The 14,932-nt window shown below is 35.5% G+C and overlaps 2 protein-coding genes across 3 annotated transcripts; one reads left to right on the plus strand and one right to left on the minus strand.

The window, feature by feature from the left end:
• Positions 2,755 to 6,337, plus strand: LOC109947717 (FAD-dependent urate hydroxylase-like). Its single transcript, XM_020558599.1, has 6 exons — positions 2,755 to 3,153; positions 3,585 to 3,731; positions 3,922 to 3,972; positions 4,497 to 4,665; positions 4,948 to 5,176; positions 5,557 to 6,337. The coding sequence occupies exons 1-6, from the start codon at positions 3,071 to 3,073 to the stop codon at positions 6,075 to 6,077; spliced, it is 1,200 nt and encodes a 399-aa protein (XP_020414188.1). The 5' UTR covers positions 2,755 to 3,070; the 3' UTR covers positions 6,078 to 6,337.
• On the minus strand, positions 5,823 to 14,712 carry LOC18785286. 2 transcript variants are annotated; one of them, XM_020558597.1, is made up of 13 exons: positions 14,441 to 14,712; positions 13,452 to 13,553; positions 13,188 to 13,331; positions 11,561 to 12,460; positions 11,258 to 11,357; positions 11,062 to 11,135; positions 9,842 to 10,943; positions 9,463 to 9,746; positions 8,313 to 8,419; positions 7,883 to 8,030; positions 7,119 to 7,271; positions 6,864 to 6,924; positions 5,823 to 5,909 (listed from the first exon to the last, which is right to left on the minus strand). In XM_020558597.1, the coding sequence occupies exons 1-13, from the start codon at positions 14,708 to 14,710 to the stop codon at positions 5,875 to 5,877; spliced, it is 3,480 nt and encodes a 1,159-aa protein (XP_020414186.1). In that variant the 5' UTR covers positions 14,711 to 14,712; the 3' UTR covers positions 5,823 to 5,874. The 2 variants fall into 2 exon arrangements, with proteins under 2 accessions (XP_020414186.1, XP_020414187.1); XM_020558598.1 differs by lacking the exon at positions 5,823 to 5,909 and having other exon boundaries at positions 6,694 to 6,924; positions 11,258 to 11,345.

Here is a 14,932-nt window from a genome sequence, read left to right on the forward strand (position 1 = left end):
AAGAATATGGAATTCTGTAGTTTGTATTGATATCAATGAGACTGTAATGTACAAGCTTTATACGGATTGCAAATGCTATTCTAAGTAAGTCAATCACAATAGCTGTGATGGACTCAATCTTAGCCAATTACTGGGATTATGCTAATTACAATAGTTGAGCAATTTCTTTCCTTTAACAGTTTGTGCTTGTGGACTGAAGTTACTTGTTCTAAAGTTTCATGAACAATCTCATCTTCATTTCCTTGATTCTCTTGATTCTCTTGATTCTCTACCTCTTCATTAACTTCAACAATGTGAGTTTGGAAGGCTTTTCGTTTCCAATCCCAAGAGGTTTGCTCATTGAAGAGAACATCTCTACAAATGATTAATTTTTCTCTCTTCAAATTGTAAAGTCTATAACCCTTTGATTGTGAGCTATAACCAAACAATATGCACTTTTAACTAGATTCATCTAGTTTGTTTCTCAATTATTTTGGAACTTGGGCAAAGCAGATAGATTAAATACCTTAAAATGGTTCATGAATGGCTTTCTTCGGACTGCATGCTTCGAATGGGGTTTTGTTTTCCAACGCCTTGGTTGGACACCTATTCATTAGGTACATTGTTGTATACACGGGTTCTCCTAAAAAAAAGTCAGACACTAACATGTCAAATACAAGGTCTTAGAACATCCACAATGAGCTCCCTAAATCACATCCTTAGACAAATTTTAGAGAAGAATTGGAAAAATACAACTTCAACCATGCTCCCTATCCACCTCCTAAAATAAGGAGACTTCTACGAGCTCTTAAATCTTAGGAGAAAGAAAGGACTTCTAGTGACTCCCTAAAATTTGATGTTGCTTTATTTTATGAGTATTTTAATCTTTTAATTAATGCTAACTATTTTTTATATTATTTCTTAATAGAGATTGACCAATTGAAAAAGAGTTATACCATTTATGACTCCCTAAATTAGAGAGTATGATTAGAGTAAAAAATTTATAAAGAGCTCCTAAAATAACTTTTATATATTTCTAGCTAAATTTTAACTACAAAATAAAGAAATAAGATAATAAACAACTTATATTAACAAAAACAACATAGCACTAATATTTTAATGGGTAAACTGCTAAAATACCCCCTGAACTTGTACCTAATTATCAATTTACCATCTGACCTTTTTTTTTAGCGAATTAATGGCTCAAATTAAATTTTATTATCAATTCTCCCCATACCGTCTAAATCTCCACATTTCATCCAATTTGCCCTTAAATATAAGGGCAAATTGGTCATTTTAAATGTTGCAATGATATATATATAATTTATTTTAATAAACAGAGGGGCCCACCCACTTCATCTTTTTCCCTTTTGTTCTAATTAAAGATACAGATTACAAAGGAGAGGGGGGAGCTCGAATGGGAAAGGGAGAAAGAGAGAGGGGAGAGAGAGAGAGAGAGAGGAAGAGATGGAGAAAAGGGAGGGTGGCTTGCGTGGTGGTCACAGGGGAATGATGGAGAAGAAAATGGGTGGTTGTGGCGGCTGGCGGGGATGGGTATCGAGTGGAAGAGAACAATGGTTGTTTGATGTTGGGTTGGCACACTCGCCCACTCAAAATTGGCTAGCCCGTGGGGACTTTATAAGCCAACCTTAAGTTTAAAAGATACAATTGAAGTTTTTTGTTGTTTTTATCAAATTCGTGGCTTGCGGTTATGGTCAAATTCGTGGTTTTCAGAAAACGGGTGGTTGGGGGGTTATGGGTTCATGGGGAGTGGGTCTGTGATGGGGCGATGGGGGTGGGTTTGTGGGTTCTCCGTTTGTTGAGGGGTGGTAGTCATGGGGGAATCGGGTTTGGATGGGAACAGGTGAATGGTCTGGGGGGAAAAAACTGAAGGAAGGGAGGTGGGGGGATTAATCTGGAGTGAAGGATTGGTGGTCATGGGAATGGGGTGGAGAAGAAGACCGCATGGGGGGAGGATTCCATGGTATTTTTTTTTTCTTTAATTTTTTCAAATTTTTTTTTTTAATGATTTGACGGATTATTGGATGACATGTTGTTGATTTAGACGGTAAGGGGAGAATTGATAATAAAATTTAATTTGAGTTCTTAATTCGCTAAAAAAAAAGGTCAGGATGTAAATTGATAATTATGTACAAATTCAGGGGGCATTTCGGCAGTTTACCCTATTTTAATATACTCTATCTATACAATTATTATTTCATATCCCTTTTTGCAGAGAGAAAAAAATCATTGGTTGGCTGGGAGGGGTGCTATGGTGGCTGTTTACGGTTTTGTTTTGTTTTCTTTAATAATTAGTTTTTAGTTTTAAATTTTATTAAAAGTCATTGTAATTTTTCTCTCTTATAATAATATAATCAAAAATCAAAAAGTTAACTATAGTTACATCTATTGACATGTGTCAAATTTTGAGAAGGATGACGAGGCTACACATTAAGTTAAAGTATTGAACAAAAATACTCTCTTAACATGTGTCAATAGAAATTGATGCAAAAGAATGCGTGGCTAGCATTTTGTCGCATGAGGAATGCAGTTGAACAGATGATCTTTTACTTAAAGAAGCAAAATACATGTTAAACTAATTTCGAGTGGTTTTCTGTCAATAGTCCTCAAGGAGCTATAATAAGGTGGCACACATACCGTGACTCATTTTGGAAGTTGCTTTATACAAAAGGGTGTGCCGTGCCGTGAATCACATCCTAAGATAAAGAAAGAAAGATTGTATGCAAAACTCAAACATACAACTTTTGTGGCTCATAAACTTAGCCGAATTGTATGAACCACATACAAAGAATGCTGGCTAGTTCTTGGTTTTTCTGCTGCGAATTATTAAATGAATACTCAAGACCGCAGCCCTAGCTAGGAGCCTGAGGTAGCCATTATGAATGCTCAACTATTTTTCTACCAGTCTATTTGTACAGATACGAATATAGGTGGTGAATCATTGATGTACATGTATAACTGACAAACACAAGAAAAATTCATACATGAATCATGGGCTGCTAAAGAAAGCCAAAGGATTAAATCAAAAAAAAAGAAAAACAGAAGATATATAGAAGATAGAAGGCAAGATATGGAGATTGGTGATACGAAAGAAAATATTGTAATCGTGGGTGGTGGGATATGCGGCCTTGCCACTGCCCTTGCTCTTCACAGGTTTACTCTTACACCACCTTATTCTTCTTCTTTTTTTCCGAACACTTCGTTGGTTTCATCATCAAAACTAATTTCTGGGTTAATGATAAGGGTTTATATATTAGATCGTTTTCAATTCTCAAAAACTAATTACGATAAAAGATTTTTTTTTTTCAATTCTCAAAAGAATATTATTCGTGTATATACTAGACCGTTTTGATGTATATTTTATTACAAATGAATTTTACTTTATTAGAGAAATGGTACAAAAGATGCTCGGTTGAGATAATACAAATTTAGCCGGAAGTTACTTTGCTTGCAAATGATGATTGAGTTTTAAGCCCTTGCAACTAGCATGAGTGATGAGGGAGGTGGAGAAACTAGATGTTATTTTTATTTTATAAAGTGAAGGATTAGATGATTTCGATGTTTATAATTAACTTGTTTGGCAGAAAGGGCATTAGAAGCGTTGTCCTGGAAAGATCAAACACATTGCGAGCTACAGGGGCAGCTATCATCGTGCATCCAAACGGCTGGCGTGCACTTGATCAACTTGGTGTTGCCTCTCACCTTAGAGAAACTGCTATTCCTATACTCTCGTAAATCTCTCCCCCTCTCTCTTCCCCACCCTAGTAATGTAGTTTTTTTATTTTTATTTTTTATTTTACAGTTTGCCTTTCTCATTTTTGTGTACAATCCACAACGTTAATAATTTAATAATGACATACTTATACTTTTATAACAGATAAACTATTCTATATGATTTAATATTTATTTTTTTATTTTCAGGGGACAATTTCACTCACTCAATAATGACGAGCTTAAAGAAATGCCTGTTGGGTAAGTTCTTAAGATTTTGTTTTTTTGTTTTTTTTTTTTTTTGGGGGCAAAGGTAGGAAGGGAATCTTGTCCAATTGTTGAAATGTTCATAAGAAAACTAACACATAATAAGTTTACAAAACAAAAAAGTATTTCAACCAAATTACAATATAGAAAAATTTAGATTCCCAAATATAGACTGCATGTGTATATAGAATAGAGCCTCCCATTGTGGGAGAGATACCTTTAAAATCCGGAAGATTCTATTGGAAGTCTACAAAGAGCTCCATCTACCATTTAACAGAGACTAACTACTCTTCCCAAAATTGATAATCATTTGATCTAATGGCATTTAGTTTTCATTTTGTCAAAGTAGATTATGAGTTCAAATTTCATGCAAGAGAACGTAAAAGTGTTGTTAAATAAGTATTGGTGACCTTATATATGATGAATTGTCATCCAATTTGAACAAAAAATAAATTGAGCATGACAATGGTTTTCCCCAAAAAAATGGTTACACAAATTATGAACTCAATCTTTTACAGGAAAGAAGAATTGAGATGTTTGAGAAGGACTGATCTCGTTGATATTTTGGCAAATAGTTTGCCACGTAACACTCTTCATTTGGGGTGTGAAGTGCTTTCTATTAAGTTGGATCCCATAACTTCTTCTCCTGTTCTTCAACTTCAAGGTGGAAGACTTTTGAACGCCAAGGTACAATACTCATATTATACTACGTACGTATTTTTTACGTTCTTTTTTTATAAATTTATAAATAATATCAGTAAGATTCACGTATTTTTTACATATTTTTAATTAAAAGATTATATACATTTAAAAAGTTTAATAAATGATATTAAAATACTAAATAATGGCCGAATTTTTCAACGTATTTTTTTTCCTTCGAAATTCCAAATAATACACCTATCCCATATTTTACTAACTATGCTTTGCAACAATGCAAGAAAAATTATGTCCTCAAATATCTGGTGGCAGATTGTGATTGGATGCGACGGAGTGAACTCTGCCATATCAAATATGATGGGGGTGAAGGCTGAGAAAATTTTCACCATCAGTGTGATAAGAGGCTTCACGAGTTATCCAAATGGGCATGAACTCGGCTCTCAGTTCAGATTAACCAAAAAAAATGATACTCAGGTGGGACAGCTGCCAATGACCAAAAACCTAGTTTATTGGTTCATCACTCGAAAATATACTTGTCAAGGTAATTTTGTCAAGGTCTAAATATTATATATTATTCTGTTCAATGTTATACCGTAACTTATACCTAAAATAATACTAAAGGGATCATATTTTAGGCCACACTAACCACATTATTTTGCAAAGATTAACTATATCCGAGTTCAATTCCTCATTTCGCGTCCATTACAGTAATTTAGAATATTTCCTAGTTAACAAAAAGAAAATGGTTCACTAATGTAGTCTGAAAAACAAAGTCCTTTTGCGATAAGGTCAACAGGAAAAAATAAAATTAGGAGCATCATAATCTGTTTGTTTATATTATTACGTGAACTTTTAACATAGGAAAATTTTGATTAATTTGTCTTTCCCTCTATCCTCTTCTTCCTCTTTAATTATGAACAGATTCAATGGCCTCCAAGAGCCAGAAACTGATCCGGAACTTGGCAGTGGACTCAGTGGAGGGCTTCCCTACAGGCATCATAGAGATGGCAAAGAATTGCGAGCTGGATTCTTTGCATCTCACAGAGTACTTGAGATACCATGCACCATGGGACATATTACGAAGACGGTTTCGCGAAGGGACGGTGACCCTAGCAGGAGATGCCATGCATGCAATGGGTCCATTTCTTGCACAAGGAGGTTCAGCTTGTCTGGAAGATGCAATTGTACTTGCCCGGTGCTTGGCTCGAACGACTCAAATCCATCGAAACGCAAGAGGAACTAAAATGCAGGTGGAGGAAGCATTTGATGAATACCTGAAAGAACGTAAGATGCGAGTTCTGAGACTGTCTCTGCAGATGTACCTGATTGGGAAAATGCTTGATGCTTCATCGCAGTTTGTTAAATTCATATGCATTATCCTCTTGGCCGTCCTTTTCAGTGACTCACATGGCCATACCCGCTATGACTGTGGTAGCCTCTAAGATATGCATAAATATATGGCTCTGCTTTAAGTTTAATTATTTGTGAATCAATTAATATAAAGATACTATTTTCCTATTTTATATTTATAGTTATTACATAAATAACTACAAGGAAACTTATATGGATGTAGCATAATATAGTTATTATAGTTATGGTGATCTCATAATATAGTTATTATAGTCATTGAGTACAGTTATGGTGGTCATGTTAATTGATTACTTTTCCTGAAGTTTTCTTCTTCGAACTAAAAATGTTTTTAAGAAAAACAAGGGTTTTTTTTTTTTTTTTTTTGGGTCGAGTACAAGCAATAGTTTAAACAAGAGGGAGGGGAGGTTTCTCACACACAACCAAAATGTCATGGGGCTTTGAACTTGAAACCTTTGATTTGCAAGTCAAGTCAATGTCTTTTTCTACCGAGCTAGACCCATTGGCAACGAGGGTGATTTTTTAAAACAACTTTAGAAGGCATTTTTCTTAAGCACCCAAGTAAGACAGATTAAAGTTCAAAAGGCATGGGTGTAATCTAAAAAATATAACATTTTCGTTCTTACATGTTTGACGACTACAAGGAAACTTATATGGATGTAGCATAATTTATACTTGACACAACCAAGCTCTTAAAAATTTGAAATAGGAATTATAAATTACAAAACTACATTATTTTGTATCCTACAATATTACATACGCATACAACAAATCCACTACCTATGCTGCTAAAGAAACGATAATTGTATACATCTTCACTTATTTTTATGGAATCTTAATTGCAGGAAGAGAGGAAGTACCTTTATCAGGAAATGGAAGGAGCTTTCCTGAATGCAAGCTTTTTACGATCCAGCTAGCTGGCTGCAACAGATGCTTACTCAAATCAGAAAGGGTTGAAGTTCAATATTATAGGAAAAGAGCATGTGAGCATATTATTGTGAAAGCAAGAGATTAGTCACAGTTGATTTTTCGAAATGTTCTGCGCTCTTTGAGCTTTTGTATAAGCCATAAACAGTAATCCAAAACACTTCTAAAAGAAATTAAGAATTACTGACCATCACTGGTATCTTTTGCTCGGAGGCGCATTGCCTCAAGTGACGTGATGTCCTAATTTCATCCTCAGTAACAATGGCTCCTAAAGAAACCTTCTCTTTGTCCAAACTGTGGATTAACCACTGGAGGGTTTTAAAGACCCGCCCGCCTCCATGCTGCAGGATACAGAAATAAAAACAGAATGAATCAGACGACATTCCATTTCTTGTTTGTTAGAGGGCGAATTTGAGGTCAGTTAGCAAGAGATAAGATAACAGAAGTCCTTTATTGCACGTAATTGTTTCCCACAACACATACAAACCCACTTGATTTTATTTTATTATTTTTTAACTCAACAACAAAAGAAACTTTCATTCCATGAGATTTGAACTTGGGACCTCTTTCAACAAGGTGAAGACTAAATGGCACAAGAACAAAGGGTCATTGGCAACACATATGCTGCACTGGACTATTATTTCTCCATTCTGCATAAGTTAGTGACTTAGAAAAATTAAACATTCAGTAAGACCACAGAATAAGATGTGTGCCATGACCATAATTGATGGTATGACAATGAATTTAGTTTCTGCCAAGAGCGACAACATTATATATTATTATTTTGACAGCAAGAGATGTGTATTCATGAGCTAGCGGGAGCAGATGGCAACAGCCCCAAGAGAAGTTGCTCCTAAAACAAACTAAATAAGCCAAGATGAAATAAGATGGTATGTTCAACTTTCAAGTTTCCAGGGTGTATTAAGGTTGAACAACAGGCAGGGACCCCTACCTTAATTATTTTTGCCAATTTGCTGTAGAAACTGTGCTTCCCATAAAGCATGATTCCTACTCTCTCAAAGACATAATTACGGTTGTGATGAAATGGCTTCCTGATCATAATATGCTCCGCATCAACTCGATTCAGTAGAATCATGTATCTAACAAAGATATTGATTTAGAATCAGGAACCATTGAAAAGTAACCAACACATGACCACAAAAAGTTTAAGCCCCCCAAATAAAGTTCATGAGTATGAAAAAACTAGCCTACGAAATCTATTGTTATATCCTAAAAGTACAAGGATCCCTGTGTGTCTTATTGCATTATACTAGGAATAAGTAGAACAAAAATCAGTGACGTGTGTATAAGAACCTAAACAGTAACCTATCCCCAGCGCCACTAAATCAAAGGTAAAAATTTAAGGAAAATGCAGCACTTACTTCTCAGGTGGTACGATACAACTCGATGCAATTGAATTAGTAAGCCAATCAACTTTTAATATGAAGGCGTTCACTGCACATCCATACAAAAACTTGGTGGTCTGTAGCTGCAATGGATAAAGAAGTAACACTAATAAACTACAGTCCCACCATTTATAAAACCTTGTTATGATTATCACAAAACAATACACATAAAAAGGGCAGCCCAGTGCACTGTTACCACAACTCAAACCCACAACCATAAATCATGCAGAGCAAACCCTTAGCATTGCAATGCACCAAGGCACACCCTCATCGAAAAATATAACATGTGATAAGTAAAAGTAAAATATTTGCAAACAACAGAATTATACACCATTAGATTGCACAAATTGAAAAATTCAAACTTGCAATGCTTTGGTAATATCCCTCATGCTTTCCCACCTTTTGAGGGATCATACAAATTATAAAGGATAATTATTACTGTTATAGCATATGACATAAAATAGGTGAGCAAGTTCCAAAGCACTACAAAATACATTGTTGTATTAATATATATGTAGTTGATACAACATATAAAACAACGTAACATGAAATGTTTCGTAAAAACTATTAACCCATCAACCTACGAAATTTTTTTTCATCTATATTTGCTAAAAACAACCGAAGAAAGCTATATCAGAAACTTGACACCTATATGCCATCTGTTTGTCACCTACAATTTTTTATGCAGTAGAAACTGAAAAGCAGACTACAATAAAATATATGAAGTGAACCAATCACTGATTAAGAATCTCTATAAAATAAAGATAAATGGTTGTGGCATACACATAAATGAGAATAATTAGCAATAATATGTAAGTAGAAGAAACGAAAAAATATGACGTAGGATGGCTGATGAAAGCAGAGCTTAGACAGCAGAAGCAATTATCGGTACTTATAAAACACCAGTGACGATCAAATAATTGCACGAAATATATTAAATGTATAAATATTGACAACATTGAAGCACCACAAAAAACCAGAAAAGAAAGAGGAGAAGATATTAAACAAAAAATTCCAATTAACTCGTTAGTCACCCATCTTGATTAGGGTCATATTCAGATACATCATAACTAAGTTTAAAGTTCAGATTAATAAGAAATAGAAGGAAGAATAATAGGAAGCTGACCTTTTTTGAACATAGAATAATAGGAAGCTGATAGCCATTATATCTTGAGCTTCTCTCTCCCCTTGAATTTGGAGAAGGAATATCAGAAAGAACAATACCACCATGTTTCCATATTTTTTGTTCAATGTCCTTTTCCTTCTGACTAGAAAATCCTGTAAGAAGGAATTCTATGCCTTGAAATAGTAATCTCTTCCCAAACTTACGGTGACAATTTGTAAGATAACTTTTCTCATGACTTTGTAACGTAGAATTCTTCCACCTTTTACCTGCTCGACCAGTTGAGCCTAAATTTGAAGTTAAAGCAACATAATAAATTATAACAATTTGTAAGGTTCATCAATTTGGAAGGAATGATAAAGAATCAATAGCCAGGGCTTACAATTTTTCGTTGAAGAATCTAGCTTTTGGAGGTTCTTGTTCTGCTGCACTGGAATCTCTGCTTCAGAGAAACGAACCCTCTTTTTCAATGAAACATCTCTGTCATGGGAATTCTTGCATTCAAATTGTATATTTTGCAGTTCTTTGTTTTGTTGAAGCTTAGCAACATTTTCTGGTACCAAAGAAAATTTGGTTTGTTTCTCCCAAGTGGAACTGTTCATAAAAGGTTTGGGAGCCTGAAGACCGAGATGTGCCCTATGATTAAAAATAACAGGCTGCATCCTCTTTTTCAAGGCCTGCACTGGAAACCCATACCCTGCAGTCTCATGATAATTCCTCTTCTGATTTTTCGTTGTTGCAACTGGATTCCTATTTAGGGTAGTTTCACCCTTTTCCTCATTACCTCTACCAGCAGTATCCCAGGATACAGGATGACAAGGAAGGGGCTCTTTACAACTCCTTTTATCAAAAGATCTAATGCTTCCCACATTCTTATTTAGGGGAACCAGCCTCTGATCACATTCTAGTTCAAGTGACTGATTTTGATAATGGCTTCTCCAATCCAAAATGGAAACATTGTTTGGGAGAAGCGTACTATATGTCCTGAGTGAAATCAACTGCCTTCGAACTTTGACTGGAGAACATTCCCCGCTAATTGTGGGCATAGCTTGCACATCCTCATGGTGGAGTTCAATAATTAGATTTGAGGATTTATGTGAATTATCCACCCCATGTTTTGGTGTGGGTCTAAAGCATTCTTCAGTATCATTTTCCTTATCCGTCTGATTCTGAACTATTGTACGACTGGTATTTTCTGAAGAAATACTGCATGGCACAACGGAACAAAGAGGATCAACTAAAGATAGGCTACACGACTTCACCAAATCTTGAGAAACAAATATCTCCTTATTAACTTCGTCATGTAAACCAGCACAGGCTATGGTCGACTCTGATGTTCTATATGACTCAATTTCATGCACTTGCACGAAAGAGTTCACGTCTGGAGCAATATCTGCAGATTCTGAGAGAAAGCTTGTCTCACCAGCAAAACACTTCAGGATACTTCTACAATTTTGTTTCAACTGTGGAGAAGCAGAAATTTCCTTTCCAAAGGGATATTTGAAGAGGAACAGAAAGGCACAGATTGAAACTTAATATTTGGGTAAGGGTAGATGGGAAGATTGAAACTCAAATAGATAAATGAAAAAGTAGAGCACATACTTGGCCTGTCCAACCACCTAACCATCGGCTCCTGAATTTGTCTGAACCTAAATAAGTTATCTGATCTTCTCCCTCTACATGACATAGAAAACAAAATAAAAATAAGAATAAATAAATAAATAAGAAATTATGAAAACACAAGTATGCCTAATCATAGGCGAGAAGGAGGCGCATGGAAAAGGAAAAGTTCACTTACTAGCATTCCTTGAATTCCAAGCATCTGGACGAAAGTTTACTTTGTTTTGAGGCTGATTTGAAGCTATATCCACCATAGCGGCAACTGTCTGGAAGCCAAACTTGCACAATTAAATTCAGAATAAGTCCCAATTGGAATGAGATAAAAATTCCTACGTCTAGGCCGTAGTATATCTTTACCATAGTAGATGAAAAAATTGAAGCCATAGCCTAAACTAACTGAGGGGATAAAGATATTTTTCTATATATTTCCAGTTTGATATAATAAATAAAGGTGAGCAGAGGAGATAAATATGACTTTTACCTGTTTCACAATGATTCCATCTGAAGTTTTCAGAGCTGAAGGATCATATCTGGCCACACTGCAGACATTCGAACCCAGAACAGGCTGGTCACAAAACTCTTCTTTCTCACAATTGACAGATGCTGGACGCAAATCCTCTCTTGATCTGATATCCGTAACCAGATTCTCTACTAGTTCTCTTTGCACAGAGATTTCATCAAACTTGACATGTTGAGCCTTGAGGTCCAAAGAATCAGATAGATTTACACACTCGTACTGATTTTCAGAGACAGGAGTCTCCTTGACTTGAGAAATAGCTGAATCAAGAGCACACTCATCAGAAGGAATACTCAGAGATAGTCCTACATCTGCATACACATCAGCCATCGTGAAATCATCCAAGTCTGAAAGAGAATCACTCTTGTCAGTTTCCTCAGCTGGGCTATCTAAGGAATCTTCTAGCCACTCCAACCGTGCTTTCTTTACCCGAAGGGCAATTTCCAGTACCAATGCAGTTGGCAATACTTCTAAAGCCAGCCCACTCATCACAGTTTCATGTATAACCAATGCTTCAGATGCTGCAATGGAGAGTTCAACTGCATCAGTGATGTCAGCTGCTTTGAGATACTTGGCATTAAGTTTTTCCCCAAAATGGCTTGCTGATATCTTTGTATTGGAGGGACCTTGTGGAACAATATCTTCTACTGGTTTTTGAATGGACTTTAGAGGTAGAGAATTTATCCCACCAACATTCAGGTGGATTTCCGAACAGTTCTTCACTTTGGAACCCACTGAGGTGTCATTTAGTTGTGCAGGCACAACTTTATTGAATTCAAGATGTTCTAGAGAAGTATCCAAAGGTTGAGTTGGGCTACATTGTGAAGATCCATTTGAAGAAAGATGAAGATGGAAATGAAGCACCTATACAAGAAAATAGATATATGTGTATGTATTAGTGTGTTATGATAGGAATCATGGAGGCCTACGTACTGATTTTAGGCATGGACACAAAAATAATAATTAGGCAAGTTTATTTATTTTCTATTGTTTTTAGTAGCCTTTATAGCTTTTATTATTTCCTTGTCATTGTGGGTTTCATTTTAGATTGTCATACAATCATAGTTTTGAACATTCAATTGAGAATAGATAATCAAAATTAAATAAAGTTAGGCTTTTTTTATTCTATATTATGCTCTCTCTCTTTTTATATTTAAGTACGCTTAAACTGAAGTGAATCTGGATAGATACTGTAAAGTAAAAATGTCTACATTTAACACCCTTCAACGTTAATTCTTGTGTCACTCAAATGTGGATGTAGGTTAAAACATCTAACCACGCAAAATATTAGTGTCCTAATGTTTATTTTGTTTCTGATATTGCTTACCTACATTGATTGCATATGGATGAAACTCCGATACAGAGACCACTAATTGTCATTTCGCCTTGTATTAGGCAATTTCATTCACAATTATTGGAAGCAGAGCTTGATTCATTTATCAGTGTTTCATCTTGTGTCGATTAAGATGGAAGATTCAGCAACAGCATCAACAACAATAAATTAATGTGCAAGTTTTAAATCAAAATACTTATATATATTGAACATGAGAAACTTAAAATCATGTTTTGGCAAGCATCCTTAAGAGCTTACATTTCCAGGAGATGAAGCAAAACCAGCTGCAGAATTGTCTTCCCCAGATAAGAATAAATGATAACGGTTGCATCTGCCTTCCTCACGCGACAATGTAGTAGCATCTTTCCCTTCATTAGTGTTTCCTTGAAAAAATTTCAAATCCTACCCAATGCAATAAAGAAGACACATGAGTAAATAATTTGACCCATTAAATCCATTCCTCTTGTCTTTAGAAGAACCAGTCAAAAGTTATAATGTGGTTGGGATAGGTCTAGTTCCAACCTTGGAGCCTAGCTCTAAGTTTGTACTATTAAGCTCGTTCATGCACTCCTCCCATTGTTCTTTCTGATGCTGCTGAAGCCAACCAGGAAGCCAAGCTAAATCCTGTAATTAGCAGAAAATTAAACATCACCATTGACTAACATAGTAACCGGGGAAGAATATATAACTCATTAATATTATGATTATAAAATAATAACATTTAACATTTCTGTTATGCTATTTAGAATTTGTCATTTAACATTTTGTATATAAAAGAAACTTCACGAGACATTGCCACCTCAGGCCAACATGTCCCTTTTCAAATATAGAGCAAGGGCAAGTCTTAGTGGCATGGACTAACTAGTAAACGAAACCACACACAAAGGCGATCAAACGAATCTCCGTTTTTAGTCTTCAATTGTAATATACTTCTACTAACATCTTCATGTACATAACGAAAGAAAAAACATCCAAAGTTAGGCTTTAAGTACAAAATCTACACTCACAACAGCTTAAACAACATACAAAGCGGATACCCTTTTCACCTCATAAACCACAAACACGAGAAAACACTATAAGACCACTCATACATCAAATAGCATAAATAATGAAGTAAAAGTTATGCACATTCTGGGTTCTGACCTTGTACAACAAATTTTGTATCGATTAAGCCAAAAACTTATCTCATTCGTTCTACAATAAAGCATCAAACTTTACCCAAGTAATTTGATTAGTGGAAAACCCAAGGAAGAGAAACGAATCAGTTTATAAATATCAGATTTTCTATTACATAGCATTCGAAATCCCTAATCGCTCCACACAAGCAAGCAACCCTAAATCAACTAATCGACTTTGAATTTCCCCTTTCCCACGCTACCTACTAATCTAGAAAACAATAAAAAGAACTAGTTCACTAATTTCTTCAAATTTCTCGGCAACCCAACAAATTGCGAAGGATATAATATTAGCAAAGTGGTAAATAGGATGGAAGAGAGATTGAATGAGGGCACCTCGGAGAACTGAGGAGGACGAAACCCTAAGGTTTCGATGGGATGAGACATAATAGTTGATCTGCCTTGTGCCTTGTGTTCCCGCGCCCGCGCGACCCCTTGACCGTTCTTTTTTGTAAGGAGAGAATCCTTGGCGCCAAGAAGACGCTGCTTTGGAGGTTTGGAGTATTGAATTTCAATTTTTATTTTTTTAATGGAAAAATGTAACTTTTTGGTCCTTGTAGTTTGTCCGATTTCTATTTTCATTCCTGTGATTTTAATTGTTGTCATTTGATCCATAGCTTGATACCCATTGCCATTTAAGAATACGCCTAAATTTCCGTTAAATAACTTTGATCAGAGTAAGCATGTGCCTCTCCTTTGGAGCGATATTTCTTTCTACTCGCATTTCATCTCTTCCCATTTCATGTTATGCTCGAATTTGGCGATTGTGGCCCCTCAACAATTTTGATTCCTCAATTGATATTTTTCATTCAATTTGTAGAGAGTTCA

Source organism: Prunus persica, chromosome G2 (assembly GCF_000346465.2).
Source record: "Prunus persica cultivar Lovell chromosome G2, Prunus_persica_NCBIv2, whole genome shotgun sequence".
In the NCBI taxonomy this organism is placed as follows: Eukaryota; Viridiplantae; Streptophyta; class Magnoliopsida; order Rosales; family Rosaceae; genus Prunus; species Prunus persica.